Here is a 27,599-nt window from a genome sequence, read left to right as displayed (position 1 = left end):
TGGGAGGTCCCAGCACCCTTGGGTGGGGTCCTGTCACCCTTGAGGAGGGTCTTGTCACCCTTGGGTGGGGCCTCGTCACCTTTTGGGGGGGGTCCCATCACCTTTGAGAGGTTCCTCAGCCTTGGGAAGGGTCCCACCACCACCCTTGGGAGGTCTCAGCACCCTTGGGTGGGGTCTTGTCACCCTTGAGGAGGGTCCTGTCACGCTTGGGTGGGGCCTCGTCACCTTTTGGGGGGGGTCCTATCACCCTTGGGGGGCTCCTCAGCCTTGGGAAGGGTCCCACCACCACCCTTGGGAGGTCCCACCAGCCCTTGGGAGGTCCCAGCACCCTTGGGTGGGGTCTCGTCACCCTTGGGTGGGGCCTCGTCACCTTTTTGGGGGGGTCCCACCACCTTTGAGAGGTTCCTCAGCCTTGGGAAGGGTCCCACCACCACCCTTGGGAGGTCCCAGCACCCTTGGGTGGTGTCCCATCACCCTTGGGAGGTCCCACCACCACCCTTGGGTGCGTCCCCCCAACCTCAGGAGAGGTCTCATCACCTTTTGGAGGAGTCCCACCACCCTTGGAGGTTCTCACCATCCTTGGGTGGTCCCACCACCACTCTTGGAGGGTCCCACCACTCTTGGAGGGCGTCTCATCACCCTTGGGTGGGGTTCTAGCGCCCTTGGGAGGTCCCACCACCACCCTTGGATAGGTCCCACCACCCTTTGGGGGGGTCTCACCACCTTTGGGGGGGTTCCATCACCCTTGGGGGAGGTCCACGTCACCCTTGGGTGGGGTCTCGTCACCTTTGGGAGGTCCCACCACCACCCCTGGATGGGTCCCACCACCCTTGGGGGGATCTCATCACTTTTGGGGGGGTGCCACCACCCTTGGATGGGTCCCACCACCCACAGGAGAGGTTTCACCACCTTTTGGGTGGGGTTGCACCACCCTTGGGAGGTCCCACCACCACCATCAGGGGGTCTTAGCGTCCTTGGGAGGTCTCGCCACCACCCTTGGATGTGTTCCACCACCCTTGGAGGAGGTCTCATCATCCTCAGGATGGGTCCCACCATGGTTGGGGGGGGTCCCACCACCCCTTGGATGGGTCCCACCACCCTTGGGTTTTCCACCACCCCTGGGAAGGGTCCCACCACCCCTGAGAAGGGTCCCACCACCCCTTGGGAAGGGTCCCACCACCCTTGGATGGGTCCCACCACCTTTGGGAAGGGTCCCACCACCCTTGGACGGGTCCCACCACTCTTGGGAAGGGTCCCACCACCCCTTGGAGGGGTCCCACCACCCTCAGGTTTTCCTCCACCCCTTGGAGAAGTCCCACCACCCCTTGGAGAAGTCCCACCACCCCTTGGGAAGGGTCCCACCACCCTTGGAGGAGTCCCACCACCCTTGGGAAGGGTCCCACCACCCCTTGGACAGGTCCCACCACCCCTTGGAGGGGTCCCACCACCCTTGGGTTTTCCACCACCCCTGGGAAGGTTCCCACCACCCCTTGGAGGGGTCCCACCACCCTTGGGAAGGGTCTCACCACCCTTGGACAGGTCCCACCACCCCTTGGGAAGGGTCCCACCACCCTTGGATGGGTCCCACCACCCTTGGGAAGGGTCCCACCACCCTTGGAGAAGTCCCACCACCCTTGGATGGGTCCCACCACCCTTGGACGGGTCCCACCACCTTTGGGAAGGGTCCCACCACCCTTGGACAGGTCCCACCACCCTTGGGTTTTCCACCACCCCTTGGGAAGGGTCCCACCATCTCTTGGATGGGTCCCACCACCCTTGGGCAGGTCCCACCACCCTTGGACGGGTCCCACCACCCTTGGGTTTTCCACCACCCCTGGGAAGGTTCCCACCACCCCTTGGAGGGGTCCCAGCACCCTTGGGAAGGGTCCCACCACCCCTTGGACAGGTCCCACCACCCCTTGGGAAGGGTCCCACCACCCTTGGACAGGTCCCACCACCCCTTGGGAAGGGTCCCACCACCCCTTGGAGAAGTCCCACCACCCTTGGACGGGTCCCACCACCTTTGGGAAGGGTCCCACCACCCTTGGACAGGTCCCACCACCCTTGGGTTTTCCACCACCCCTTGGGAAGGGTCCCACCACCCTTGGGAAGGGTCCCACCATTTCTTGTGTGGGTCCCACCACCCCTTGTGTGGGTCCTACCACCCTTGGACGGGTCCCACCACGTTTGGGAAGGGTCCCACCACCCTTGGACAGGTCCCACCACCCTTGGGTTTTCCACCACCCTTGGGAAGGGTCCCACCATCCCTTGGAGGGGTCCCACCACCTTTGGGAAGGGTTCCACCACCCTTGGAGAAGTCCCACCACCCTTGGATGGGTCCCACCACCCTTGGACGGGTCCCACCACCTTTGGGAAGGGTCCCACCACCCTTGGGTTTTCCACCACCCCTTGGGAAGGGTCCCACCACCCTTGGGAAGGGTCCCACCATCTCTTGGACGGGTCCCACCACCCTTGTGTGGGTCCCACCACCCCTTGTGTGGGTCCCACCACCCTTGGACGGGTGCCACCACCCTTGGGTTTTCCACCGCCCCTGGGAAGGGTCCCACCACCCTTGGGAAGGGTCCCACCACCCCTTGGAGAAGTCCCACCACCCTTGGATGGGTCCCACCACCCTTGGACAGGTCCCACCACCCTTGGACAGGTCCCACCACCCTTGGATGGGTCCCACCACCCTTGGGAAGGGTCCCACCACCCTTGCGTGGGTCCCACCACCCTTGGACGGGTCCCACCACCCTTGGGTTTTCCACCACCCCTGGGAAGGGTCCCACCACCCCTTGGGGGGCCACCTCACCCCCCCAGATGGCTAACGTGTGTCCGTGTCCCCCCCCCCACCCCAGACGTGGCTGTTCGGCTACGAGCTGACGGACACCATCATGGTGTTCTGCGAGGAGAAGATCCTCTTCATGGCCAGCAAGAAGAAGGTGGAGTTCCTCAAGCAGGTGGCCCACAGCAAAGGCGGGGAGAGCGCCAACGGCGTCCCCGCCATCACCCTCCTCGTCCGGGAGAAGGTGAGGACCTTCCCGTGGGGTCCTCGGGGCGGAGGTTGGGGTGGGGATGGAGGTGGAGATGAGGTGGAGGTGGGGATGAAGGTGGACGGGAGATGGAGATGATGGAGCTAGAGATGAAGGTGGAGGTGAGATGGAGATGGAGGTGGAGGTGAAGATGAACATGGAATGGAGCTGGAGATGAAGGAGGAGATGAAGGTGGAGGTGAAGGTGGACCTGAGATGGAGATGGAGATGGAGATGAAGGTGGAGGTGAAGACAAACATGGGATGGAGGTGGAGATGAAGGTGGAGGTAAGATGTAGATGAAGGTGAAGGTGAAGGTGGACATGAGATGGAGGTGGAGATGAAGGTAGAGGTGAGATGGAGGTGGAGGTGAAGATGAACATGGGATGGAGCTGGAGATGAAGGTGGAAATGAGATGGAGATGGAGATGAAGGGGAGGTGAAGGTGGACCTGAGGTGGAGATGAAGGTGGAGGTGAAGGTGGACCTGAGATGGAGATGGAGATGGAGATGAAGGGGAGGTGAAGACAAACATGGGATGGAGGTGGAGATGAAGGTGGAGGTGAAGGTGGACATGAGATGGAGATGGAGATAAAGGTGAAGGTGGACCTGAGATGGAGATGGAGATGAAGGGGAGGTGAAGGTGAACATGGGATGGAGGTGGAGATAAAGGTGAAGGTGGACATGAGATGGAGGTGGAGATGAAGGTGGAGGTGAGAGATGGAGATGAAGGTGGACGTGAGATGGGGATGGAGATGAAGGGGAGGTGAAGGTGGACATGAGATGGAGGTGGAGATAAAGGTGAAGGTGGACATGAGATGGAGATGGAGATGAAGGTGGAGGTGAGAGAGATGGAGATGAAGGTGGAGGTGAGATGGAGGTGGAGATGAAGGTGGAAATGAGATGGAGATGGAGATGAGGGGGAGGTGAAGGTGGACATGAGATCGAGGTGGAGATGAAGGTGGAGGTGAGAGATGGGGATGAAGATGAAGGTGAAGGTGGACATGAGATGGAGGTGGAGATGAAGGGGAGGTGAAGACAAACATGGGATGGAGGTGGACATGAAGGTGGAGGTGAAGGTGGACATGAGATGGAGGTGGAGATGAAGGTGGAGGTGAGATGGAGGTGGAGGTGAAGATGAACATGGGATGGAGCTGGAGATGAAGGTGGAAATGAGATGGAGATGGAGATGAAGGGGAGGTGAAGGTGGACCTGAGGTGGAGATGGAGATGGAGATGAAGGTGGACGTGAGAGATGGGGATGAAGGTGGAGGTGAAGGTGGACATGAGATGGAGGTGGAGATGAAGGTGGACGTGAGAGAGATGGGGATGAAGGTGGAGATGAAGACAAACATGAGATGGAGGTGAGAGATGGAGATGAAGGTGGACATGAGATGGACATGGAGATGAAGGGGAGGTGAAGGTGAAGATGAGATGGAGGTGGAGATGAAGAGGAGGTGAAGACAAACATGGGATGGAGGTGGACATGAAGGTGGAGGTGAAGGTGGACATGAGATGGAGGTGGAGATGAAGGTGGAGGTGAGAGAGATGGAGATGAAGGTGGAGGTGAAGGTGGAGGTGAAGATGAACATGGGATGGAGCTGGAGATGAGTCTGAAGGTGGACGGGAGATGGAGGTGGAGATGGAAGTGGAGGTGAAGATGATGAAGCTAGAGATGAAGGTGGAGATGAGATGGAGGTGAAGTGGAGGTGAAGCTAGATGAGGTGGACGGTGGGATGGAGGTGAAGATGAGGATGGGGATGAAGGTGGACATGAGATGGAGATGGAGATTAAGGTGGAGGTGAAGATGAACATGGGATGGAGGTGGAGATGAAGATGACGATGAAAGTAGAGGTGAAGGTGGAGATGAGGTGGAGGTGAGGTGGAGGTGGACGTGAAGATGAAGGTGATGGAGCTGGAGATGAAGGTGGAGGTGAAGGTAGACAGGAGGTGGAGGTGGGATGGAGAAGTGGAGATGGAGATGAAGGTGAAGGTGGCGCTGGGGATGAAGGTGGAGGTGAAGGTGGACGTGAGGTGGTGGTGGGGATGGAGGTGGAGATAAGGTGAAGGTGATGGAGCTGGAGATGAAGGTGGGGCTGAGATGGAGATGAAGTGAAGGTGGACGTGAGATGGAGGTGGGATGGAGAAGTGGAGATGGAGATGGAGGTGGGATGGAGAAGGTGGGATGGAGAAGTGGAGATGGGGATGAAGGTGGACGTGAGATGGAGATGGAGGTGGGATGGAGAAGGTGGGATGGAGAAGTGGAGATGGGGATGAAGGTGGACGTGAGATGGAGATGAGGATGAAGATGAGAGGATGGGGGTGAAGGTGGAGATGAGGTGGAGATGAGGTGGAGATGGAAGTGGAGGTGATGGAACTAGAGATGAAGGTGGAGGTGAAGGTGGACATGAGATGGAGATGAAGGTGGAGGTGGGATGGAGGAATTGGGATGGAGAAGTGGAGACGGGGATGAAGGTGGAGGTGAAGGTGGACGTGAGGTGGAGATGAAGGTGGACATGAGATGGAGGTGGGGACGGAGGCGGAGATGAAGATGATGGTGGTGGAGATGAAGGGGGAGGCGAAGGTGGACATGAGATGGAGATGAAGGTGGAGGTGGGATGGAGAAATGGAGATGGAGGTGCAGATGAAGGTGGAGGTGGGGATGGAGGTGGACATGAGGTGGAGGTGAAGATGGACACGAGAGGGAGGTGGAGGTGAAGGTGGGATGGAGCCGTTAGAATGGAGAAGCGAGGATGAAGATGGAGATGAAGGTGGACGTGAGATGGAGATGAGGATGGAGATGAAGGTGAAGATGAGAGGATGGGGATGAAGATGGAGGTGAAGGTGGAGGGGAGGTGGAGGTGGAGCTGGGAAAATCGGCGTGAAGATGGAGGTGGACGTGAGGTGGAGGTGGAGGTGGAGATGGAGGTGGAGGTGGACATGAAGGTGGAGGTGGACATGAAGGTGGAGGTGGAGGTGAGATGGAGGTGGAGGTGGAGGTGGGATGAAGGTGGAGATGGGATGACGGTGGAGGTGGAGGTGGGGTGGAGGTGGAGATGGAATGAAGGTTGACATGGAGATGGGATGAAGGTGGAGGTGGGATGAAGGTGGAGATGGGATGAAGGTGGAGGTGGAGATGGGATGAAGGTGGAGGTGGGATGAAGGTGGAGGTGGAGGTGGGATGAAGGTGGAGATGGAGATGGGATGAAGGTGAAGGTGGAGGTGGGGTGGAGGTGGAGATGGGATGAAGGTGGAGGTGGGGTGGAGGTGGAGATGGAATGAAGGTTGACGTGGAGATGGGGTGAAGGTGGAGGTGGGATGAAGGTGGAGGTGGAGGTGGGGTGGAGGTGGAGATGGGATGAAGGTGGAGGTGGGATGAAGGTGGAGATGGGATGAAGGTGAAGGTGGAGGTGGGATGAAGGTGAAGGTGGGATGAAGGTGGAGGTGGAGGTGGGATGAAGGTGGAGGTGGGATGAAGGTGGAGGTGGGATGAAGGTGAGGGTGGAGGTGGAGGTGGAGATGGGATGGAGGTGGAGGTGGAGGTGGGATGGAGGTGCAGATGGAATGAAGGTTGACGTGGAGATGGGATGAAGGTGGAGATGGAGGTGGGATGGAGATGGAGGTGGGATGAAGGTGGAGGTGGGATGGAGATGGAGGTGGGATGAAGGTGGAGATGGAGCTGGGATGAAGGTGGAGATGGGATGAAGGTGGAGGTGGAGCTGGGATGAAGGTGGAGCTGGGATGAAGGTGGAGGTGGAGCTGGGATGAAGGCGGAGATGGAGCTGGGATGAAGGTGGAGATGGGATGAAGGTGGAGGTGGAGCTGGGATGAAGGTGGAGATGGAGCTGGGATGAAGGTGGAGATGGAGCTGGGATGAAGGTGGAGGTGGAGCTGGGATGAAGGTGGAGCTGGGATGAAGGTGGAGGTGGAGCTGGGATGAAGGTGGAGATAGGATGAATGTGGTGGTGGAGCTGGGATGAAGGTGGAGGTGGAGCTGGGATGAAGGTGGAGACGGAGGGTCACCCACCCCGTGGCGGGGGCCGAGCACCCATTTTTGCCCCGTTTTGCCCCAGAACGAGAGCAACAAAGCCAACTTTGAGAAGATGATCGAAGCCCTGAAGGCCAGCAAGGGCGGGAAGCGCATCGGGGTCTTCAGCAAGGACAAGTTCCCCGGGGACTTCATGAAGAGCTGGAACGACTGTCTCAGCAAGGAGGGCTTCGAGAAGGTCCGCGGAGGTGCCACCGTCCCCTGCGGGGCCACCTTGATGTTGTCCCCAACAACGGTGGTGTCCCCCCAGCGTTGGTGTCCCTCCAACGGTGGTGTCCCTCACAACGTTGGTGTCCCCACAACGTTGGTGTCCCCACAACGTTGGTGTCCCTCCATCGTTGGTGTCCCTCCATCGTTGGTGTTCCTCACAACGTTGGTGTCCCCCCCAACGTTGATGTCCCTCATAACGTTGGTGTCCCCCCCAGCGTTGGTGTCCCTCCATCGTTGGTGTCCCTCCATCGTTGGTGTTCCTCCATCGTTGGTGTCCCCCACAACGTTGGTGTCCCCCCCATCGTTGGTGTCCCTCACAACGTTGGTGTCCCTCACAACGTTGGTGTCCCCACAACGTTGGTGTCCCTCCATCATTGGTGTCCCTCCCACGTTGGTGTCCCCCAGCGTTGGTGTCCCTCATAACGTTGGTGTCCCCCCCAGTGTTGGTGTCCCCACCAACGTTGGTGTCCCCCCAGCGTTGGTGTCCCTCACAACGTTGGTGTCCCCACAACGTTGGTGTCCCCCATGACGTTGGTGTCCCCCCAGCGTTGGTGTCCCCCCAGCGTTGGTGTCCCTCCAACGTTGGTGTCCCTCATAATGTTGGTGTCCCCCCAGCGTTGGTGTCCCCCAGCGTTGGTGTCCCTCATAACGTTGGTGTCCCTCATAACGTTGGTGTCCCTCCATCGTTGGTGTCCCCACCAGTGTTGGTGTCCCTCACAACGTTGGTGTCCCCCCAGCGTTGGTGTCCCTCCCAACGTTGATGTCCCTCATAACGTTGGTGTCCCTCCATCATTGGTGTCCCCACCAACGTTGGTGTCCCCAGCGTTGGTGTCCCCCCAACATTGGTGTCCCTCATAACGTTGGTGTCCCTCCATCGTTGGTGTCCCCCCCAGTGTTGGTGTCCCTCACAACGTTGGTGTCCCCCCAACATTGGTGTCCCCACCAACGTTGGTGTCCCTCCATCGTTGGTGTCCCTCCATCGTTGGTGTTCCTCCATCGTTGGTGTCCCTCACAACGTTGGTGTCCCTCACAACGTTGGTGTCCCCACAACGTTGGTGTCCCCCCAACATTGTTGTCCCCCCCAACCTTGGTGTCCCCCCCAGCGTTGGCGTCCCCGACGTTGACCTCCCCGACGTTGTCCCTCGTAGGTGGACATCAGCGCCGTGGTGGCCTACACCATGGCGGCCAAAGAAGACGGGGAACTCAACTTGATGCGCAAAGCGGCCGCCATCACCTCCGAGGTCTTCACCAAGTTCTTCAAGGAACGGGTGATGGAGATCGTCGACGCCGATGAGGTCAGGGAGATCGCTTTGGGGGGGAGGGGAGGGCGGGGTCCTAAAACAAAGCCACCCTTGAGGTCAGGTGATGTCATAACGATGTCATCACCCCCAGAAAGTCCGGCACAGCAAATTGGCCGAGTCGGTGGAGAAGGCCATCGAGGAGAAGAAGTATCTGGCGGGGGCCGACCCCTCGGCGGTGGAGATGTGTTACCCCCCCATCATCCAGAGCGGGGGCAACTACAACCTCAAGTTCAGCGTCGTCAGGTGGGGTGGGGGACAATTCTCCAAGAAGTCCAAGAAAAAGGAGTTTTCTCCTCAAAAATCCACCGGTGGGAGGGGGACGTGGGACTTTTCTCCACCCTGATTTGTCCCCACGGGGTGGTGGTGGTGGTGGTGGGACATCCCCCCCAAGTTGACGTGTCCGCCCCGACGCGTAGCGACAAGAACCACATGCACTTCGGGGCCATCACCTGCGCCATGGGCATCCGTTACAAGTCCTACTGCTCCAACCTGGTGAGGACCTTGATGGTGGACCCACCTCAGGAGATGCAGGACCACTACGCCTTCCTCCTTCAGCTCCAGGAGGAGATGTTGAAGGAGATGCGACACGGTGAGGACCAGCCTTGAAGTTCTACCAGGGGGTGGACCTCCTCGAGAGGCCGCCGCCGCGAGGTGGACGATGACGGTTGGTGGTGACATCTCCTTCTGCTTCCAGGAACCAAGCTCTGCGACGTCTACGGCGCCGTGATGGACGTGGTGAAGAAGCAGAAGCCGGAGTTGTTGAGCAAGATCACCAAGAACTTGGGGTGAGGATGGGGGGGGTTTTGGGGGGGAGGAGGGACACGGGTGAGGAGGTCGAGGACCTCTTGATGGCCGTCTCGCCGTATCTCACCAGCTTCGCCATGGGCATCGAGTTCAGGGAGGGTTCCTTGGTCATCAACAGCAAGAACCAACACCGGCTGAAGAAGGGTGAGGAGCACTTCATCCCACCTCAAGTGGTCCTCTTCCCCCCAAAAGAGGTCCTCTTCCACCCCAACGAGGTCCTCTTCCACCCCCAAGAGGTCCTCTTCCCCCCAAAAGAGGTCCTCTTCCCCCCCAACGAGGTCCTCTTCTCCCCAAAAGAGGTCCTCTTCCACCCCAAGAGGTCCTCTTCCACCCCAAGAGGTCCTCTTCCCCCCAAAAGAGGTCCTCTTCCACCCCCAAGAGGTCCTCTTCCACCCCCAAGAGGTCCTCTTCCACCCCCAAGAGGTCCTCTTCCCCCTAAAAGAGGTCCTCTTCCCCCCCAACGAGGTCCTCTTCTCCCCAACGAGGTCCTCTTCCACCCCAAGAGGTCCTCTTCCCCCCCAACGAGGTCCTCTTCTCCCCAAAAGAGGTCCTCTTCCCCCCCAAATATGTCCTCTTCCACCCCAACGAGGTCTCCTCATTCCACCCCAAAATTGTCCTTCTTCTACCCCAACGGTGTTCTCCTCCACCCAAAATTTGTCCCACCACCCCAAAAGAGGTCCTCTTCCACCCAAATGAGGTCCTCCTCCACCCAAAAGAGGTCCCCTGCTTCCACCCCAACGTTGTCCTCCACCCAAAATTCTCCTCTTCCACCGCAAAATTGTGGCCCACCACCCCAAAATTCTCCTCTTCCACCCCAAAACTTCTCCCACCACCCCAAAACTGTCCTCTTCCCCCCAAAAACTTTGTCCCACCACCCCAAAACTTGTCCCACCACCCCAAAATTCTCCTCTTCCACCCCAAAACTTTGTCCCACCACCCCAAAATTGTCCTCTTCCACCCCAAAACTTCTCCCACCACCCCAAAACTTGTTCCACCACCCCAAAATTGTCCTCTTCCACCCCAAAACTTTGTCCCACCACCCCAAAATTGTCCTCTTCCACCCCAAAACTTGTCCCACCACCCCAAAACTTGTCTGACCACCCCAAAACTGTCCTCTTCCCCCCAAAAACTTTGTCCCACCGCCCCAAAGCTTCTCCCACCACCCCAAAATTGTCCTCTTCCCCCCCAAAACTTTGTCCCACCACCCCAAAACTTCTCCCACCACCCCAAAATTGTCCTCTTCCACCCCAAAACTTTGTCCCACCGCCCCAAAGCTTCTCCCACCACCCCAAAATTGTCCTCTTCCACCCCAAAACTTTGTCCCACCACCCCAAAGCTTCTCCCACCACCCCAAAATTCTCTTCTTCCACCCCAAAACTTTGTCCCACCGCCCCAAAGCTTCTCCCACCACCCCAAAACTGTCCTCTTCCCCCCAAAACTTTGTCCCACCACCCCAAAACTTCTCCCACCACCCCAAAATTGTCCTCTTCCACCCCAAAACTTTGTCCCACCGCCCCAAAGCTTCTCCCACCACCCCAAAATTGTCCTCTTCCACCCCAAAACTTTGTCCCACCACCCCAAAGCTTCTCCCACCACCCCAAAACTTCTCCCACCACCCCAAAATTCTCTTCTTCCACCCCAAAACTTTGTCCCAGCGCCCCAAAGCTTCTCCCACCACCCCAAAATTGTCCTCTTCCACCCCAAAACTTTGTCCCACCACCCCAAAGCTTCTCCCACCACCCCAAAATTCTCTTCTTCCACCCCAAAACTTTGTCCCATCACCCCAAAACTTCTCCCACCACCCCAAAACTTCTCCCACGACCCCAAAATTCTCCTCTTCCACCCCAAAACTTCTCCCACCACCCCAAAATTCTCCTCTTCCACCCCAAAACTTTGTCCCACCGCCCCAAAGCTTCTCCCACCACCCCAAAATTGTCCTCTTCCACCCCAAAACTTTGTCTCACCACCCCAAAACTTTGTCTCACCACCCCAAAACTTGTCCCATCACCCCAAAACTTGTCCCACCACCCCAAAATTGTCCTCTTTCCCCCCAAAACTTTGTCCCACCACCCCAAAGCTTCTCCCACCACCCCAAAATTCTCCTCTTCCCCCCCAAAACTTGTCCCACCACCCCAAAACTTCTCTCACCACCCCAAAACTGTCCTCTTCCCCCAAAAAACTTTGTCCCACCACCCCAAAGCTTCTCCCACCACCCCAAAACTTCTCCCACCACCCCAAAATTCTCCTCTTCTACCCCAAAACTTGTCTCACCACCCCAAAATTGTCCTCTTCCCCCCCAAAACTTTGTCCCCCCGCCCCAAAGCTTCTCCCACCACCCCAAAATTGTCCTCTTCCACCCCAAAACTTTGTCTCACCACCCCAAAACTTTGTCCCATCAACCCAAAACTTGTCCCACCACCCCAAAATTGTCCTCTTCCACCCCAAAACTTTGTCCCACTGCCCCAAAGCTTCTCCCACCACCCCAAAATTCTCCTCTTCCACCCCAAAACTTTGTCTCACCACCCCAAAACTTTGTCTCACCACCCCAAAACTTGTCCCACCACCCCAAAATTGTCCTCTTCCCCCCCAAAACTTTGTCCCACCACCCCAAAACTTGTCCCACCACCCCAAAATTCTCCTCTTCCCCCCCAAAACTTGTCCCACCACCCCAAAACTTCTCTCACCACCCCAAAACTGTCCTCTTCCCCCAAAAAACTTTGTCCCATCACCCCAAAGCTTCTCCCACCACCCCAAAATTCTCCTCTTTCACCCCAAAACTTGTCCCATCACCCCAAAACTTGTCCCACCACCCCAAAACTTCTCCCACCACCCCAAAATTGTCCTCTTCCCCCCCAAAACTTTGTCTCACCACCCCAAAGCTTCTCCCACCACCCCAAAATTGTCCTCTTCCACCCCAAAACTTTGTCTCATCACCCCAAAACTTGTCCCACCACCCCAAAACTTCTCCCACGACCCCAAAATTCTCCTCTTCCACCCCAAAACTTCTCCCACCACCCCAAAATTCTCTTCTTCCACCCCAAAACTTTGTCCCACCGCCCCAAAGCTTCTCCCACCACCCCAAAATTGTCCTCTTCCACCCCAAAACTTTGTCTCACCACCCCAAAACTTTGTCTCACCACCCCAAAACTTGTCCCACCACCCCAAAACTTCTCCCACCACCCCAAAATTGTCCTCTTCCCCCCCAAAGCTTCTCCCACCACCCCAAAACTTGTCCCACCACCCCAAAACTGTCCTCTTCCCCCAAAAAACTTTGTCCCACCACCCCAAAGCTTCTCCCACCACCCCAAAACTTCTCCCACCACCCCAAAATTCTCCTCTTCCCCCCCAAAACTTTGTCCCACCACCCCACAACTTCGTCCCACCGCCAGGCATGGTCTTCAGCATCAACGTCGGCTTCTCCGACTTGACCAACAAGGAAGGCAAGAAGCCGGAGGAGAGGACCTACGCCATGTTCATCGGGGACACCGTCCTGGTGGACGAGGTGGGGGACGAGGGTCCCTGTCCCCGTGTCCCGTCCCCCCCCCCCCCCCCAAATTCTTCCTCCCCAACCCACGCTCTTCCTCCTCCAGGAGGGTCCCGCCACCGTCCTCACCGCCGTCAAGAAGAAGGTCAAGAACGTCGGCATCTTCCTCAAGGTGAGGCCACGAGGCGGCGGGGGACGGGGACAAAAAAAGCGGGTGACAGCCTCGATTTTGGGGCAGGAACCCCGTTTTGTGCTATTTTAGACCCCATTTTTTCTTTCAAACCCCCCCCCCCCAATTTTGGGTTGGGGTTTTTTTTGCCCTCCAAAAAAAGAACGAAGACGAGGAGGAAGAAGAAGAAGAAAAAGACGAAGCCGAAGATCTTCTCGGCCGCAGCTCCCGGGCGGCTCTGCTGACCGAGAGGACGCGGGTGAGTTGGCCGCCTCGTCTCCAGCACCCCAAAAATCTTATTTTTTTGGGGGGGGGGGGAGGGGTGGGGGGGGTGGTTCTGAGGTCATCTCTGTCCTCAAGAACGAGCTGACGGCGGAGGAGAAGCGCCGAGCCCACCAGAAGGAGTTGGCGGCTCAACTCAACGAAGAGGCCCGCCGGCGGTTGACGGAGCAGAAGGGCGAGCAGCAGATCCAAAAGTAACCCAAAATCGAGGTGGTTTTGGGGGGGGTAAAATGGTTTTTTTGGGGTTTTTTGGGGGGTTTTTTTGGCCTCGATTTTGGTTTGGGGGGAACCACCCCCCCCTCCCGCGTACATCACCCCCACCCCACCGTCTCCTGGTAGGGCTCGCAAGTCCAACATCTCCTACAAGAACCCGGCTTTGATGCCCAAGGAACCCCACATCCGGGAGATGAAGATCTACATCGATAAGAAGTACGAGACCGTCATCATGCCCGTCTTCGGCATCGCCACCCCCTTCCACATCGCCACCATCAAGGTGAGGGAGGACCCCCCCCCCCAAAAAAATGGCCGAGACACCCCAAAAAACGCCCAAGAAACGCAAAAAAACTCCCAAGAAACCCCCAAAACCTCGCAAGAAACCCAAAAACCTCCCAAGAAACCCCAAAAACGTCTCAAGAATCCCAAAAACATCCCAAGAAACCCCAAAACCTCCCAAGAAATCCCCAAAACATCCCAAGAAATCAAAAAACCTCCCAAGAAATCCAAAAACCTCACAAGAAACCCCAAAAACACCCAAGAAACCCCAAAAAACTCCCAAGACACCCCAAAACCTCCCAAGAAACCCCAAAAAACTCCCAAGAAACCCCCAAAACCTCCCAAGAAACTCCAAAAAACTCCCAAGACACCCCAAAACCTCCCAAGAAATCCAAAAACCTCACAATAAACCCCAAAACCTCCCAAGAAACCCCAAAACCTCCCAAGAAACCCCCAAAACCTCCCAAGAAATCCAAAAACCTCACAAGAAACCCCAAAAACACCCAAGACACCCCAAAAACTCCCAAGACACCCCAAAACCTCCCAAGAAACCCCAAAAAACTCCCAAGAAACCCCCAAAACCTCCCAAGAAACCCCAAAAACCTCCCAAGACACCCCAAAACCTCCCAAGAAACCCCAAAAAACTCCTAAGACACCCCAAAACCTGACAAGAAACCCCAAAAAACTCCCAAGACACCCCAAAAAACTCCCAAGACACCCCAAAACCTCCCAAGAAACCCCCAAAACCTCCCAAGAAATCCAAAAACCTCCCAAGAAACCCAAAAACCTCCCAAGAAACCCCCAAAACCTCCCAAGAAACTCCAAAAACCTCCCAAGACACCCCAAAACCTCCCAAGACACCCCAAAACCTCCCAAGAAACTCCAAAAACCTCCCAAGAAACCCCAAAACCTCCCAAGAAACCCCCAAAACCTCCCAAGAAATCCAAAAACCTCACAAGAAACCCAAAAACCTCACAAGAAACGCAAAAAACTCCCAAGACACCCCAAAACCTCCCAAGAAACCCCAAAAAACTCCCAAGACACCCCAAAAACGTCTCAAGAAAGCCCAAAAACCTTCCCAGAAACCCCAAAAACATCTCAAGAAACCCCAAAACCTCCCAAGACACCCCAAAACCTCCCAGGAAACCCCAAAAACCTTCCAGGAAACCCCCAAACCTCCCCAGAAACCCTCAAAACCTCCCCAGAAACCCCAAAACGTCCCCAGAAACCTCCAAAAAAACTTCCCAGGAAACCCCCAAAACCTCCCAAGAAACCCAAAAACTTCCCAAGACCCCCCAAAAACGTCTCAAGACACCCCAAAACCTCCCAAGAAACCCAGAAACCTCCAAGAAACTCCAAAAATCTCCCAGGAAACCCCAAAGCTCCTAAGAAACCCTCAAAACCTCCCAAGACACCCCAAAACCTTCCTAGAAACCCCAAAAACATCTCAAGAAACCCCAAAACCTCCCAAGACACCCCAAAAAGGTCTCAGGACACCCCAAAAACCTCCCAAGAAACCCAAAAACGTCTCAAGAAACCCCAAAACCTCCCAAGAAACCCAAAAACCTCCCAAGACACCCCAAAAATCTCCCAGGAAACCCCAAAAACTCCTAAGAAACCCTCAAAACCTCCCAAGACACCCCAAAAACCTTCGCAGAAACCCCAAAAACATCTCAAGAAACCCCAAAACCTCCCAAGACACCCCAAAAACGTCTCGAGACACCCCAAAAACCTCCCAAGAAACCCAAAAACGTCTCAAGACACCCCAAAACCTCCCAAGAAACCCAGAAACCTCCCAAGACACCCCAAAAATCTCCCAGGAAACCCCAAAAACTCCTAAGAAACCCTCAAAACCTCCCAAGACACCCCAAAAACCTTCCTAGAAACCCCAAAAACATCTCAAGAAACCCCAAAACCTCCCAAGACACCCCAAAAACATCTCAGGACACCCCAAAAACCTCCCAAGAAACCCAAAAACGTCTCAAGAAACCCCAAACCTCCCAAGAAACCCCAAACCTGCCAAGACACCCCAAAAATCTCTCAGGAAACCCCAAAATCTCCTAAGAAACCCTCAAAACCTCCCAAGACACCCCCAAAACCTTTGCAGAAACCCCAAAAACATCTCAAGACCCCCCAAAAACCTCCCAAGAAACCCCAGAACGTCCCAGGACACCCCAAAACCTCCCAAGAAACCTCCAAAAACATCTCAAGAACCCCCCAAAACCTCCCAAGACCCCCCAAAAAGGTCTCAGGACACCCCAAAACCCCCCAAGAAACCTCCAAAACCCCCCAAGAAACCCCAAAAAGGTCTCAGGACACCCCAAAACCTCTCAAGACACCCCAAAAACATCTCAGGACACCCCAAAACCTCCCAAGAAACCCCAAAAGCTCCTAAGATACCCTCAAAACCTCCCAAGACACCCCAAAAAGATCTCAGGACACCCCAAAACCCCCCAAGAAACCTCCAAAAACCCCCCAAGAAACCCCAAAACCCCCCAAGAAACCTCCAAAACCCCCCAAGAAACCCCAAAAAGGTCTCAGGACACCCCAAAACCTCTCAAGACACCCCAAAAACATCTCAGGACACCCCAAAACCTCCCAAGAAACCCCAAAAACATCTCAGGACACCCCAAAACCTCCCAAGAAACCCCAAAAAGGTCTCAGGACACCCCAAAACCTCTCAAGACACCCCAAAAACATCTCAGGACACCCCAAAAACCTCCCAAGAACCCCCAAAACCTCGCAGGACACCCCAAAACCTCCCAAGAAACCTCCAAAAACATCTCAAGAACCCCCCAAAACCTCCCAAGACCCCCCAAAAAGGTCTCAGGACACCCCAAAACCCCCCAAGAAACCTCCAAAACCCCCCAAGAAACCCCAAAAAGGTCTCAGGACACCCCAAAACCTCTCAAGACACCCCAAAAACATCTCAGGACACCCCAAAACCCCCCAAGAAACCCCAAAAAGGTCTCAGGACACCCCAAAACCTCTCAAGACACCCCAAAAACATCTCAGGACACCCCAAAACCTCCCAAGAAACCCCAAAAGCTCCTAAGATACCCTCAAAACCTCCCAAGACACCCCAAAAAGATCTCAGGACACCCCAAAACCCCCCAAGAAACCTCCAAAACCTCCCAGGAAACCCCAAAAGCTCCTAAGATACCCTCAAAACCTCCCAAGAAACCCCAAAAAGGTCTCAGGACACCCCAAAACCCCCCAAGAAACCCCCAAAAGGTCTCAAGACACCCCGAAACTGCCCAAGACACCCCAAAAACATCTCAGGACACCCCAAAACCTCCCAAGAAACCCCAAAAAGGTTTCAGGACACCCCAAAACCCCCCAAGAAACCTCCAAAACCCCCCAAGAAACCCCAAAAATGTCTCAGGACACCCCAAAACCTCCCAAGACATCCCAAAAACATCTCAGGACACCCCAAAACCCCCCAAGAAACCCCCAAAAGGTCTCAGCACGCCCCAAAACCTCTCAAGACACCCCAAAAACATCTCAGGACACCCCAAAACCTCCCAAGAAACCCCAAAAGCTCCTAAGATACCCTCAAAACCTCCCAAGACACCCCAAAAAGATCTCAGGACACCCCAAAACCCCCCAAGAAACCTCCAAAACCCCCCAAGAAACCCCAAAAAGGTCTCAGGACACCCCAAAACCTCCCAAGACACCCCAAAAACATCTCAGGGCACCCCAAAACCTCCCAAGAAACCCCCAAAACCTCCCAGGAAACCCCAAAAGCTCCTAAGATACCCTCAAAACCTCCCAAGAAACCCCAAAAAGATCTCAGGACACCCCAAAACCTCCCAAGACACCCCAAAAAGGTCTCAGGACACCCCAAAACCCCCCAAGAAACCTCCAAAAACCTCCCAAGAAACCCCAAAAAGGTCTCAGGACACCCCAAAAACATCTCAGGACACCCCAAAACCTCCCAGGACACCCTAAGACCTTCTGAGGTCCTGGTTCTGGACGTGGTGGGACAAGGAGAAGCTCAGCTGGTCCTGGGGAGCTGGGGATGGGAGGTGGGGGGCGGATTTTGGGGTGCAGCTTGAGCCCAGCTTGGAGGTGTTGAGGTTTTGGGGTTCCACCTGACCCCCAGTGGTGAGTGGTGGGGTTTTGGGGTTCCACCTTCTCCCCACCTTCACCCAAGGTGGTTTTGGGGTTCCACCTTCTCCCCACCTTCAACCTGAGGTGCTTTTGGGGTTCCACCTTCTCCCCATGTTCATCCCAAGGTGGTTTTGGGGTTCCACCTTCTCCCCAACTTCAACCTGAGGTAGTTTTGGGGTTCCATCTTCACCCAAGGTGCTTTTGGGGTTCCACCTTCTCCCCATCTTCAACCTGAGGTAGTTTTGGGGTTCCACCTTCAACCCAACGTAGTTTTTGGGGTTCCACCTCCTCCCCAACTTCAACCTGAGGTAGTTTTGGGCTTCCACCTTCAACCCAACGTAGTTTTTGGGGTTCCACCTCCTCCCCACCTTCAACCTGAGGTAGTTTTGGGGTTCCACCTTCAACCCAACGTAGTTTTTGGGGTTCCACCTCCTCCCCAACTTCAACCTGAGGTAGTTTTGGGGTTCCACCTTCAACCCAACGTAGTTTTTGGGGTTCCACCTTCTCCCCACCTTCAACCTGAGGTAGTTTTGGGCTTCCACCTTCAACCCAACGTAGTTTTTGGGGTTCCACCTCCTCCCCACCTTCAACCTGAGGTAGTTTTGGGCTTCCACCTTCTCCCCACCAAACTTTTGAGGTGACACCCCCCCCCACCTCTTCATTTTTGGGGTGACACCCCCCCGCCACCCTTTTCTTCTGTCCTCCTAGAACATCAGCATGTCGGTGGAAGGTGACTACACCTACCTACGCATCAACTTCTACTGCCCGGGCAGCGCCTTGGGACGCAACGAGGGCAACATCTTCCCCAACCCCGAGGCCACCTTCGTCAAGGAGATGTGAGCCACCGCTTCGGGGGACGGGGACGCGTGGGGACTTTGTGAGGTCCTCGAGGTCACCCTCAACTTCTTCTTCTCATCTTCTCCACCATCAGCACCTACCGTGCGTCCAACATGAAGACCCCGGGCGAGCAGACGGTGCCGGCGGTCAACCTTCAAAACGCTTTTCGGATCATCAAGGAGGTCCAGAAACGCTACAAGACCCGAGAAGCTGAGGAGAAGGAGAAGGAGGTGAGGACCAAGGAGAAGGTTTTTTTGAGGTCTCCTTGGTCTCTTGAGAAGTCGAGGACCTCCCACCCAACTTCTTCTGGTCTTCTTCAGGGTATCGTCAAGCAAGACTCGTTGGTCATCAACCTCAACCGTAGCAACCCCAAGTTGAAGGACCTCTACATCCGTCCCAACATCGCCCAGAAGAGGATGCAGGGTTCTTTGGAGGCCCACGTCAACGGTATGGACTTGGGGTGGGACGGATGGGACCTCCTGAAGGTTTGAGGTCCTCCCTTTGTCCCCGTCACCCCTAATCGTCCCCCGCCTCAGGTTTCCGCTTCACCTCGGTGCGTGGAGACAAGGTGGACATCCTCTACAACAACATCAAGCACGCCGTCTTCCAACCTTGCGACGGGGAGATGATCATCGTCCTCCACTTCCATCTCAAGGTCTTCTTCTGGTGGGGGATGAGCGGTGGCTTTTTTGGTTTGGTTTCGTGGTGGCGGTGGTGGGGTGGGGTTTTTTTTTTGGTGGGAGGAGATGACGGACCTTCTCCGGTGACGACCTTTTCGTCCCCGCCTTCAGAACGCCATCATGTTTGGGAAGAAACGTCACACGGACGTCCAGTTCTACACGGAGGTCGGGGAGATCACCACCGACTTGGGCAAACACCAACACATGCACGACCGCGACGACCTCTACGCCGAGCAGGTCGGTGGAACGGAGGACCGAGGAGAAAATGGTCCTTGGAGAAGAAGCTTTTTTGGGGTGGTACCGGCGCGGAGGTGACCTCTTCTTCTTCTTCTCCTCCTCCAAAAAACCCTTCCCGCCCCAGATGGAACGGGAGATGCGCCACAAGCTGAAGACGGCCTTCAAGAACTTCATCGAGAAGGTGGAGGCGCTCACCAAGGAGGAGCTGGAGTTCGAGGTGCCCTTCCGGGAGCTGGGGTAAGTGGAGACCAACCCCACCGGGGGGGGTTTTGGGAGGTCCACCATCTTCTTTGGGGTCTCCTCAGGTCTTTTTGAGGTCTCCTCAGGTCTTTTTGGGGTCTCCTCAGGTCCTTTTGAGGACTCCTCAGATCTTTATGGGGTCTCCTCAGGTCTTTTTGGGGTCTCCTCAGGTCTTTTTGAGGTCTCCTCAGATCTTTATGAGGTCTCCTCAGGTCTTTTTGAGGTCTCCTCATCTCTTTTTGAGGTCTCCTCAGGTCTTTTTGGGGTCTCCTCAGGTCTTTTTGAGGTGGCCTCATCTCTTTTTGAGGTCTCCTTATCTCTTTTTGAGGTCTCCTCAGGTCCTTTTGAGGTCTCCTTATGTCTTTTTGGGGTCTCCTCAGGTCCTTTTGAGGTCTCCTCAGATCTTTATGGGGTCTCCTCAGCTCTTTCTGGGGTGTCCTCAGGTCTTTTTGGGGTCTCCTCAGGTCTTTTTGAGGTGGCCTCAGCTCTTTTTGAGGTCTCCTCAGGTCCTTTTGAGGTCTCCTCAGATCTTTATGAGGTCTCCTCAGCTCTTTTTGAGGTCTCCTCAGATCTTTTTGGGGTCTCCTCAGGTCTTTTTGAGGTGGCCTCAGCTCTTTTTGAGGTCTCCTCAGGTCCTTTTGAGGTCTCCTCAGATCTTTATGAGGTCTCCTCAGGTCTTTTTGGGGTCTCCTCAGATCTTTATGGGGTCTCCTCAGGTCTTTTTGAGGTGGCCTCAGCTCTTTTTGAGGTCTCCTCAGGTCCTTTTGAGGTCTCCTCAGATCTTTATGGGGTCTCCTCAGGTCTTTTTGAGGTCTCAGGTCTTTTTGAGGTGGCCTCAGCTCTTTTTGAGGTCTCCTCAGGTCCTTTTGAGGTCTCCTCAGCTCTTTCTGGGGTCTCCTCAGCTCTTTCTGGGGTGTCCTCAGGTCCTTTTGAGGTCTCCTCAGATCTTTATGGGGTCTCCTCAGCTCTTTTTGAGGTCTCCTCAGCTCTTTTTGGGGTCTCCTCAGCTCTTTCTGGGGTGTCCTCAGGTCTTTTTGGGGTCTCCTCAGCTCTTTCTGGGGTCTCCTCAGGTCTTTTTGGGGTCTCCTCAGGTCTTTTTGGGGTCTCCTCAGCTCTTTTTGAGGTGGCCTCATCTCTTTTTGAGGTCTCCTCAGGTCCTTTTGAGGTCTCCTCAGATCTTTATGAGGTCTCCTCAGGTGTTTTTGGGGTCTCCTCAGGTCTTTTTGAGGTCTCAGGTCTTTTTGAGGTGGCCTCATCTCTTTTTGAGGTCTCCTCAGGTCCTTTTGAGGTCTCCTCAGCTCTTTTTGAGGTCTTCTCAGGTCCTTTTGAGATCTCCTCAGATCTTTTTGGGGTCTCCTCAGGTCTTTTTGAGGTGGCCTCAGCTCTTTTTGAGGTCTCCTCAGGTCCTTTTGAGGTCTCCTCAGCTCTTTCTGGGGTCTCCTCAGCTCTTTCTGGGGTGTCCTCAGGTCTTTTTGGGGTCTCCTCAGGTGTTTTTGAGGTGGTCTCATCTCTTTTTGAGGTGTCCTCAGGTCTTTTTGAGGTCTCCTCAGGTCTTTTTGGGGTCTCCTCAGGTCTTTTTGAGGTGGCCTCAGCTCTTTTTGAGGTCTCCTCAGGTCCTTTTGAGGTCTCCTCAGATCTTTATGGGGTCTCCTCAGCTCTTTCTGGGGTCTCCTCAGGTCTTTTTGGGGTCTCCTCAGCTCTTTCTGGGGTCTCCTCAGGTCTTTTTGGGGTCTCCTCAGCTCTTTCTGGGGTCTCCTCAGGTCTTTTTGGGGTCTCCTCAGGTCTTTTTGAGGTGGTCTCATCTCTTTTTGAGGTCTCCTCAGGTCTTTTTGAGGTCTCCTCAGGTCTTTTTGAGGTGGCCTCAGCTCTTTTTGAGGTCTCCTCAGGTCCTTTTGAGGTCTCCTCAGATCTTTATGGGGTCTCCTCAGCTCTTTCTGGGGTGTCCTCAGGTCCTTTTGAGGTCTCCTCAGATCTTTATGGGGTCTCCTCAGCTCTTTTTGAGGTCTCCTCAGATCTTTATGGGGTCTCCTCAGCTCTTTCTGGGGTGTCCTCAGGTCTTTTTGGGGTCTCCTCAGCTCTTTCTGGGGTCTCCTCAGGTCTTTTTGAGGTCTCCTCAGGTCTTTTTGGGGTCTCCTCAGCTCTTTTTGAGGTGGCCTCATCTCTTTTTGAGGTCTCCTCAGGTCCTTTTGAGGTCTCCTCAGCTCTTTCTGGGGTCTCCTCAGCTCTTTTTGGGGTCTCAGCTCTTTTTGAGGTCTCCTCATCTCTTTTTGAGGTCTCCTCAGGTCCTTTTGAGGTCTCCTCAGATCTTTGTGGGGTCTCCTCAGCTCTGGGGTCTCCTCAGCTCTTTTTGAGGTCTCCTCAGATCTTTTTGAGGTCTCCTCAGCTCTTTCTGGGGTGTCCTCAGCTCTTTTTGAGGTGTCCTCATCTCGACTGGGTTGTCCTCAGCTGTATTGGGGTGTCCTCATGGTTTTTTTGAGGTGTCCTCATGGTTTTTTGGGTCTCTTCATGGTTTTTTGGGGTCTCCTCAGCTCTTTTTGGGGTGTCCTCAGCTCTTTTTGGGGTGTCCTCATCTCCATTGGGGTGTCCTCAACCATTTTTGAGGCGTCCTCATGGTTTTTTGAGGTGTTTTCTTTGGTTTTGGGGTGTCCTCATCTCCTTTGAGGTGTTCTCCTGGGTTTTTTGAGGTGCCCTCATGGTTTTGGGGGTCTCTTCATGGTTTTTTGGGGTGTCCTCAGCTCTTTTTGGGGTCTCCTCAGTTCTACTGGGGTGTCCTCAACGATCTTTGAGGTGTCCTCATGTTTTTTTGGGGTCTCTTCATGGTTTTTTGAGGTGCCCTCATGATTTTGGGGGTCTCTTCATGGTTTTGGGGTGTCCTCATACTTTTTTGAGGTGTCCTTGAGGCTTTTTGGGGCCTCCTCATGGTTTCTTGGGGTGTCCTCATCTCTTTTGAGGTGTCCTCCTGGTTTTGGGGGTCTCCTCATGGTTTTTTGGGGTGTCCTCATGGTTTTTTGAGGTGCCCTCATGATTTTTCAGGGTTTTTTTGTGTTTTTTGGGGTGTCCTCATCTCCTTTGAGGTGCCCTCATGGTTTTTGGGGGTCTCTTCACGGTTTTTGGGGTCTCCTCATGGTTCTTTGGGGTCTCCTCACAGTTTTTGGGGTCTCCTCATGTTTTTTTGGTGTCCCTTCACAGTTTTTTGGGGTCTCTTCATGGTTTTTTGGAGTCTCCTCATGGTTTTTTGGGGTCTCCTTATGGTTTTTTGGGGTCTCTTCATGGTTCTTTGGGGTTTCTTCACGGTTCTTTGGGTTCTCTTCATGGTTTCTGGGGGTATCTTCATGGTTTTTTGGCGTGTCCTTATGGTTTTTTGGGTTCTCTTCATGGTTTTTGGGGGTCTCCTCATGGTTTTTTGGGGTCTCTTCACTTTTTTTGGGGTCTCCTCATGGTTCTTTGGGGTCTCCTCACCGTTTTTTGGGGTCTCCTCACCGTTTTTTGGGGTCTCATCATGGTTTTTTGGGGTCTTCTTATGGTTTTTTGGGGTCTCTTCATGGTTCTTTGGGGTCTTTTCATGGTTCTTTGGGGTCTCCTCACGGTTTTTGGGGGTCTCCTCACGGTTTTTGGGGGTCTCCTCACAGTTTTTGGGGGTCTCCTCATGGTTTTTTGGGGTCTCCTCACGGTTTTTGGGGGTCTCCTCATGGTTTTTTGGGGTCTCTTCACTTTTTTTGGGGTCTCTTCACGGTTCTTTGGGGTCTCCTCACGGTTTTTGGGGGTCTCCTCATGGTTTTTTGGGGTCTCTTCACTTTTTTTGGGGTCTCTTCACGGTTCTTTGGGGTCTCCTCACGGTTTTTGGGGTCTCTTCGTGGTTTTTTGGGGTGTCTCATGGATTTTTTGGGGTGTGTGTCCCCCGGCAGCTTCAACGGCGCCCCGTACCGCAGCACCTGCCTTCTCCAACCCACCAGCAGCGCCTTGGTCAACTGCACCGAGTGGGTAAGTTGAGGTAGGGTGGTGATTTTGGGGGGGAGGGGGTGACCACCAGAACTTGGGGGGCTGCCCCACTGATGTCTTCTCCTCCCACCCCACCCCAGCCCCCTTTCGTGGTGACCTTGGACGAGGTGGAGCTGATCCACTTCGAGCGGGTCCAGTTCCACCTGAAGAACTTCGACATGGTCATCGTCTACAAGGACTACAGCAAGAAGGTCACCATGATCAACGCCATCCCCGTCGCCTCCCTTGACCCAATCAAGGAGTGGCTCAAGTAGGCTCCGCCCCTTCCCGCCCCGCCCGCCCCGCCCGCCCCGCCCACTCACCCTCCTCTTCCTCCTCCAGCTCTTGCGACCTCAAGTACACGGAGGGCGTCCAGTCCCTCAACTGGACCAAGATCATGAAGACCATCGTGGATGACCCCGAGGGCTTCTTCGAGCAGGGGGGATGGTCCTTCCTGGAGCCCGAGGGCGAGGTACCACGCTTGGGGGTTGTCCCCACCCCTTGGTGTCCCCACCTCCAGGTTGTCCCCACCCCTTGGTGTCCCCATCTCCAGGTTCTCCAGGTTGTCCCCACCCCTTGGTATCCCCATCTCCAGGTTGTCCCCACTCCCAGGTTCTCCAGGTTGTCCCCACCCCTTGGTGTCCCCACCTCCAGGTTCTCCAGGTTGTCCCCACCTTTGGTGTCCCCATCTCCAGGTTGTCCCCACTCCCAGGTTCTCCAGGTTGTCCCCACCCTTGGTGTCCCCACCTCCAGGTTCTCCAGGTTGTCCCCATCTTTGGTGTCCCCCCCTCCAGGTTCTCCAGGTTGTCCCCACCTTTGGTGTCCCCACCTCCAGGTTGTCCCCACCCCTTGGTGTCCCCATCTCCAGGTTCTCCAGGTTGTCCCCACTTTTGGTGTCCCCACCTCCAGCTTGTCCCCACCCCTTGGTGTCCCCACCTCCAGGTTCTCCAGGTTGTCCCCACCCCTTGGTATCCCCATCTCCAGGTTGTCCCCACTCCCAGGTTCTCCAGGTGGTCCCCACCTCCAGGTTGTCCTCACCTTTGATGTCCCCACCCCCAGGTTCTCCAGGTTGTCCCCACCTCCAGGTTGTCCCCACCCTTGATCTCCCCACCCCTAGGTTCTCCATGTTGTCCCCACCCCCAGGTTGTCCCCACCCTTGGTGTCCCCACCTCCAGGTTCTCCAGGTTGTCCCCACCTTTGGTGTCCCCACCTCCAGGTTGTCCCCACCCCTTGGTGTCCCCACCTCCAGGTTCTCCAGGTTGTCCCCACCCCTTGGTATCCCCATCTCCAGGTTGTCCCCACTCCCAGGTTCTCCAGGTGGTCCCCACCTCCAGGTTGTCCTCACCTTTGATGTCCCCACCCCCAGGTTCTCCAGGTTGTCCCCACCCATTTGTGTCCCCGTCTCCAGGTTCTCCAGGTTGTCCCCACCTCCAGGTTGTCCCCACCCTTGGTGTCCCCACCTTTGATGTCCCCACCCATAGGTTCTCCAGGTTGTCCCCACCTCCAGCTTGTCCCCACCCCTTGGTGTCCCCACCCTTGGTGTCTCCACCGCCTCCTCCTGGTTGTCCCCAGGGCAGTGACGCGGAGGTGGGCGAGTCCGAGTCGGAGATGGAGGACGAGACCTTCAACCCTTCGGAGGAGGACTACGAGGAGGAGGAGGAGGACAGCGATGAAGATTATTCCTCCGAGGCCGAGGAGTCAGGTGCGGGGGCGGGGGGGTGGGATGTCCCCAAGGGTGGTGGCATGGCCCCAAGGAGGACGTTGTGGCCTCAAGGAGGACGCGGTGTCCCCAAGGAGGGTGGCCCATCCCTCAAGAGGCCACCACGTCCCCATGGAGGCCCACCAAAACCCCTGGGAGATACCAACCATGTCCTCTTGGAGGCCACCACGTCCCCAGGAAAGGTGTCACGTCCCCTTGGAGGCCACCACGTTGCCTTGGAGGCCACTAGGTCCCCACGGAGGCCCACCACAACCCCTTGGAGATAACAAGCATGTCCCCGTGGAGGCCACCATGTCCCTGTGGAGGCCACCACATCTCCATGGAGTCCCACCACAACCCCTTGGAGATCCTGACCACTTCCCCTTGGAGGCCACCATGTCCCCAAGGAAGGTGTCATGTCCCTCTGGAGAGTGTCACATCGCCATGGAGGCCACCACGTCCCCATGGAATCCCACCACAACCCCTGGGAGATACCAACCACCTCTTCTTGGAGGCCACCACATCCCCTTGGTGGCCACCATGTCCCCAAGAAGGGTGTCACATCCCCATAGAGGCCACCACATCCCCATGCAAGCCCACCACATCGCCATGGAGGCCACCATGTCCCCATGGAGGCCACCACGTCCCCATGGAGTCCCACCACAACCCCTGGGAGATACCAACCACCTCTCCTTGGAGGCCACCACATCCCCTTGGAGGCCACCACGTCCCCAAGAAGGGTGTCACGTCCCCATGGAGGCCACCACATCCCCATGGAGTCCCACCACAACCCTTGGGAGATACCAACCACCTCTTCTTGGAGGCCACCACCTCCCCTTGGAGGCCACCATGTCCCCAAGAAGGGTGTCATGTCCCCATGGAGGCCACCACGTCCCCATGGAAGCCCACCACATCGCCATGGAGGCCACCACGTCCCCATGGAGGCCACCACGTCCCCATGGACCCCCCACCCCCCCACCCCCTTGGAGATCCCACCCAACGTCCCCATGGAGTCCCACCACAACCCCTTGGAGATACCAACCACCTCCTCTTGGAGACCACCACCTCCCCTTGGAGGCCACCATGTCCCCAAGAAGGGTGTCATGTCCCCATGGAGGCCACCACCTCCCCATGGAGGCCACCACAACCCTTGGGAGATACCAACCACCTCTTTTTGGAGACCACCACATCCCCTTGGTGGCCACCATGTCCCCAAGAAGGGTGTCACGTCCCCATGGAGGCCACCACATCTCCATGGAAGCCACCACCTCCCCATGGAGGCCACCACGTCTCCATGGAAGCCCACCACATCCCCATGGAAGCCCACCACATCGCCATGGAGGCCACCACGTCCCCATGGAAGCCACCACGTCCCCATGGAGTCCCACCACAACCCTTGGGAGATACCAACCCCCCTCCCTTTGGAGACCACCCCATCCCCATAGAAGCCCCCCCCACCCCCTTGGAGATCCCACCCAACGTCCCCATGGAGTCCCACCACAACCCCTGGGAGATCCCTTCTCCGCCATCTTCTAGAATATTCCAAGGAGTCCCTGGGCAGCGAGGAAGAGAGCGGCAAAGACTGGGACGAGCTGGAAGAAGAAGCCCGAAAAGGTGAGTCCAAGGTGGGGGGGGGGACCCCCCAAAAAATTTGGGGGAGACCTCCCTGACCCCCCCTGTCTTCTCCTCGCCGCAGCCGACCGGGAGAGTCAGTACGAGGAGGAGGAGGAGCACGGCCGCAGCCGGAAGAGGAAGGCTCCCGCCGGCCGGGGCGCCCACCCCCGCAACCCGGGGCCCCCCAAAAAGAAGAGGAAGTAGGGGACCCCCCCACCCCCACCCCACCCCGAGACATTTTTGGGGTCCCCCGAGAAAAATTTGGAGGTGTTTCCCCTCAAAAGTGGGGCTTCTCCTCAAAATTTGGGGGTTCTCCTGAAAATTTTGGGGGTTCTCCTGAAAATTTGGGGGTTCTTTTTCAAAATTTGGGGCTTCTCCTCAAAA

General features: G+C 55.9%; 1 protein-coding gene across 1 annotated transcript; it reads left to right on the top strand.

Annotated features, from left to right (window-relative positions):
• The first annotated feature begins 2,850 nt into the window (after nucleotides 1–2,850).
• SUPT16H (SPT16 homolog, facilitates chromatin remodeling subunit) lies at nucleotides 2,851–27,599 on the top strand. The gene is made up of 24 exons (XM_075489551.1): nucleotides 2,851–3,029; nucleotides 7,101–7,253; nucleotides 8,434–8,580; nucleotides 8,678–8,829; nucleotides 9,003–9,175; nucleotides 9,281–9,371; nucleotides 9,461–9,534; nucleotides 12,780–12,892; nucleotides 12,981–13,046; nucleotides 13,207–13,302; nucleotides 13,404–13,519; nucleotides 13,665–13,818; nucleotides 18,639–18,766; nucleotides 18,862–18,997; nucleotides 19,088–19,214; nucleotides 19,304–19,422; nucleotides 19,559–19,684; nucleotides 19,809–19,921; nucleotides 23,830–23,905; nucleotides 24,004–24,173; nucleotides 24,245–24,374; nucleotides 25,475–25,604; nucleotides 27,138–27,215; nucleotides 27,298–27,599. Exons 1-24 carry the CDS (start codon nucleotides 2,895–2,897, stop codon nucleotides 27,417–27,419), a joined length of 2,925 nt encoding a protein of 974 aa, XP_075345666.1. The 5' UTR covers nucleotides 2,851–2,894; the 3' UTR covers nucleotides 27,420–27,599.

The sequence above is a fragment of the Mycteria americana genome, unplaced genomic scaffold, assembly GCF_035582795.1.
Source record: "Mycteria americana isolate JAX WOST 10 ecotype Jacksonville Zoo and Gardens unplaced genomic scaffold, USCA_MyAme_1.0 Scaffold_194, whole genome shotgun sequence".
NCBI lineage: Eukaryota > Metazoa > Chordata > Aves > Ciconiiformes > Ciconiidae > Mycteria > Mycteria americana.
The sequence above is the reverse complement of the archived record's forward strand: the minus strand, read 5'-3'. Positions and strand labels throughout refer to the sequence as shown.

Coding starts and splice junctions, on each gene's coding strand:
- SUPT16H (XM_075489551.1), top strand. CDS start 2,895: ATGGTGTTCTGCGAGGAGAAGATCCTCTTCATGGCCAGCAAGAAGAAG. Junction 12,893..12,980: donor ACACCGTCCTGGTGGACGAG/GTGGGGGACGAG, acceptor TTCCTCCTCCAG/GAGGGTCCCGCCACCGTCCT. Junction 19,922..23,829: donor GTGCCCTTCCGGGAGCTGGG/GTAAGTGGAGAC, acceptor GTCCCCCGGCAG/CTTCAACGGCGCCCCGTACC.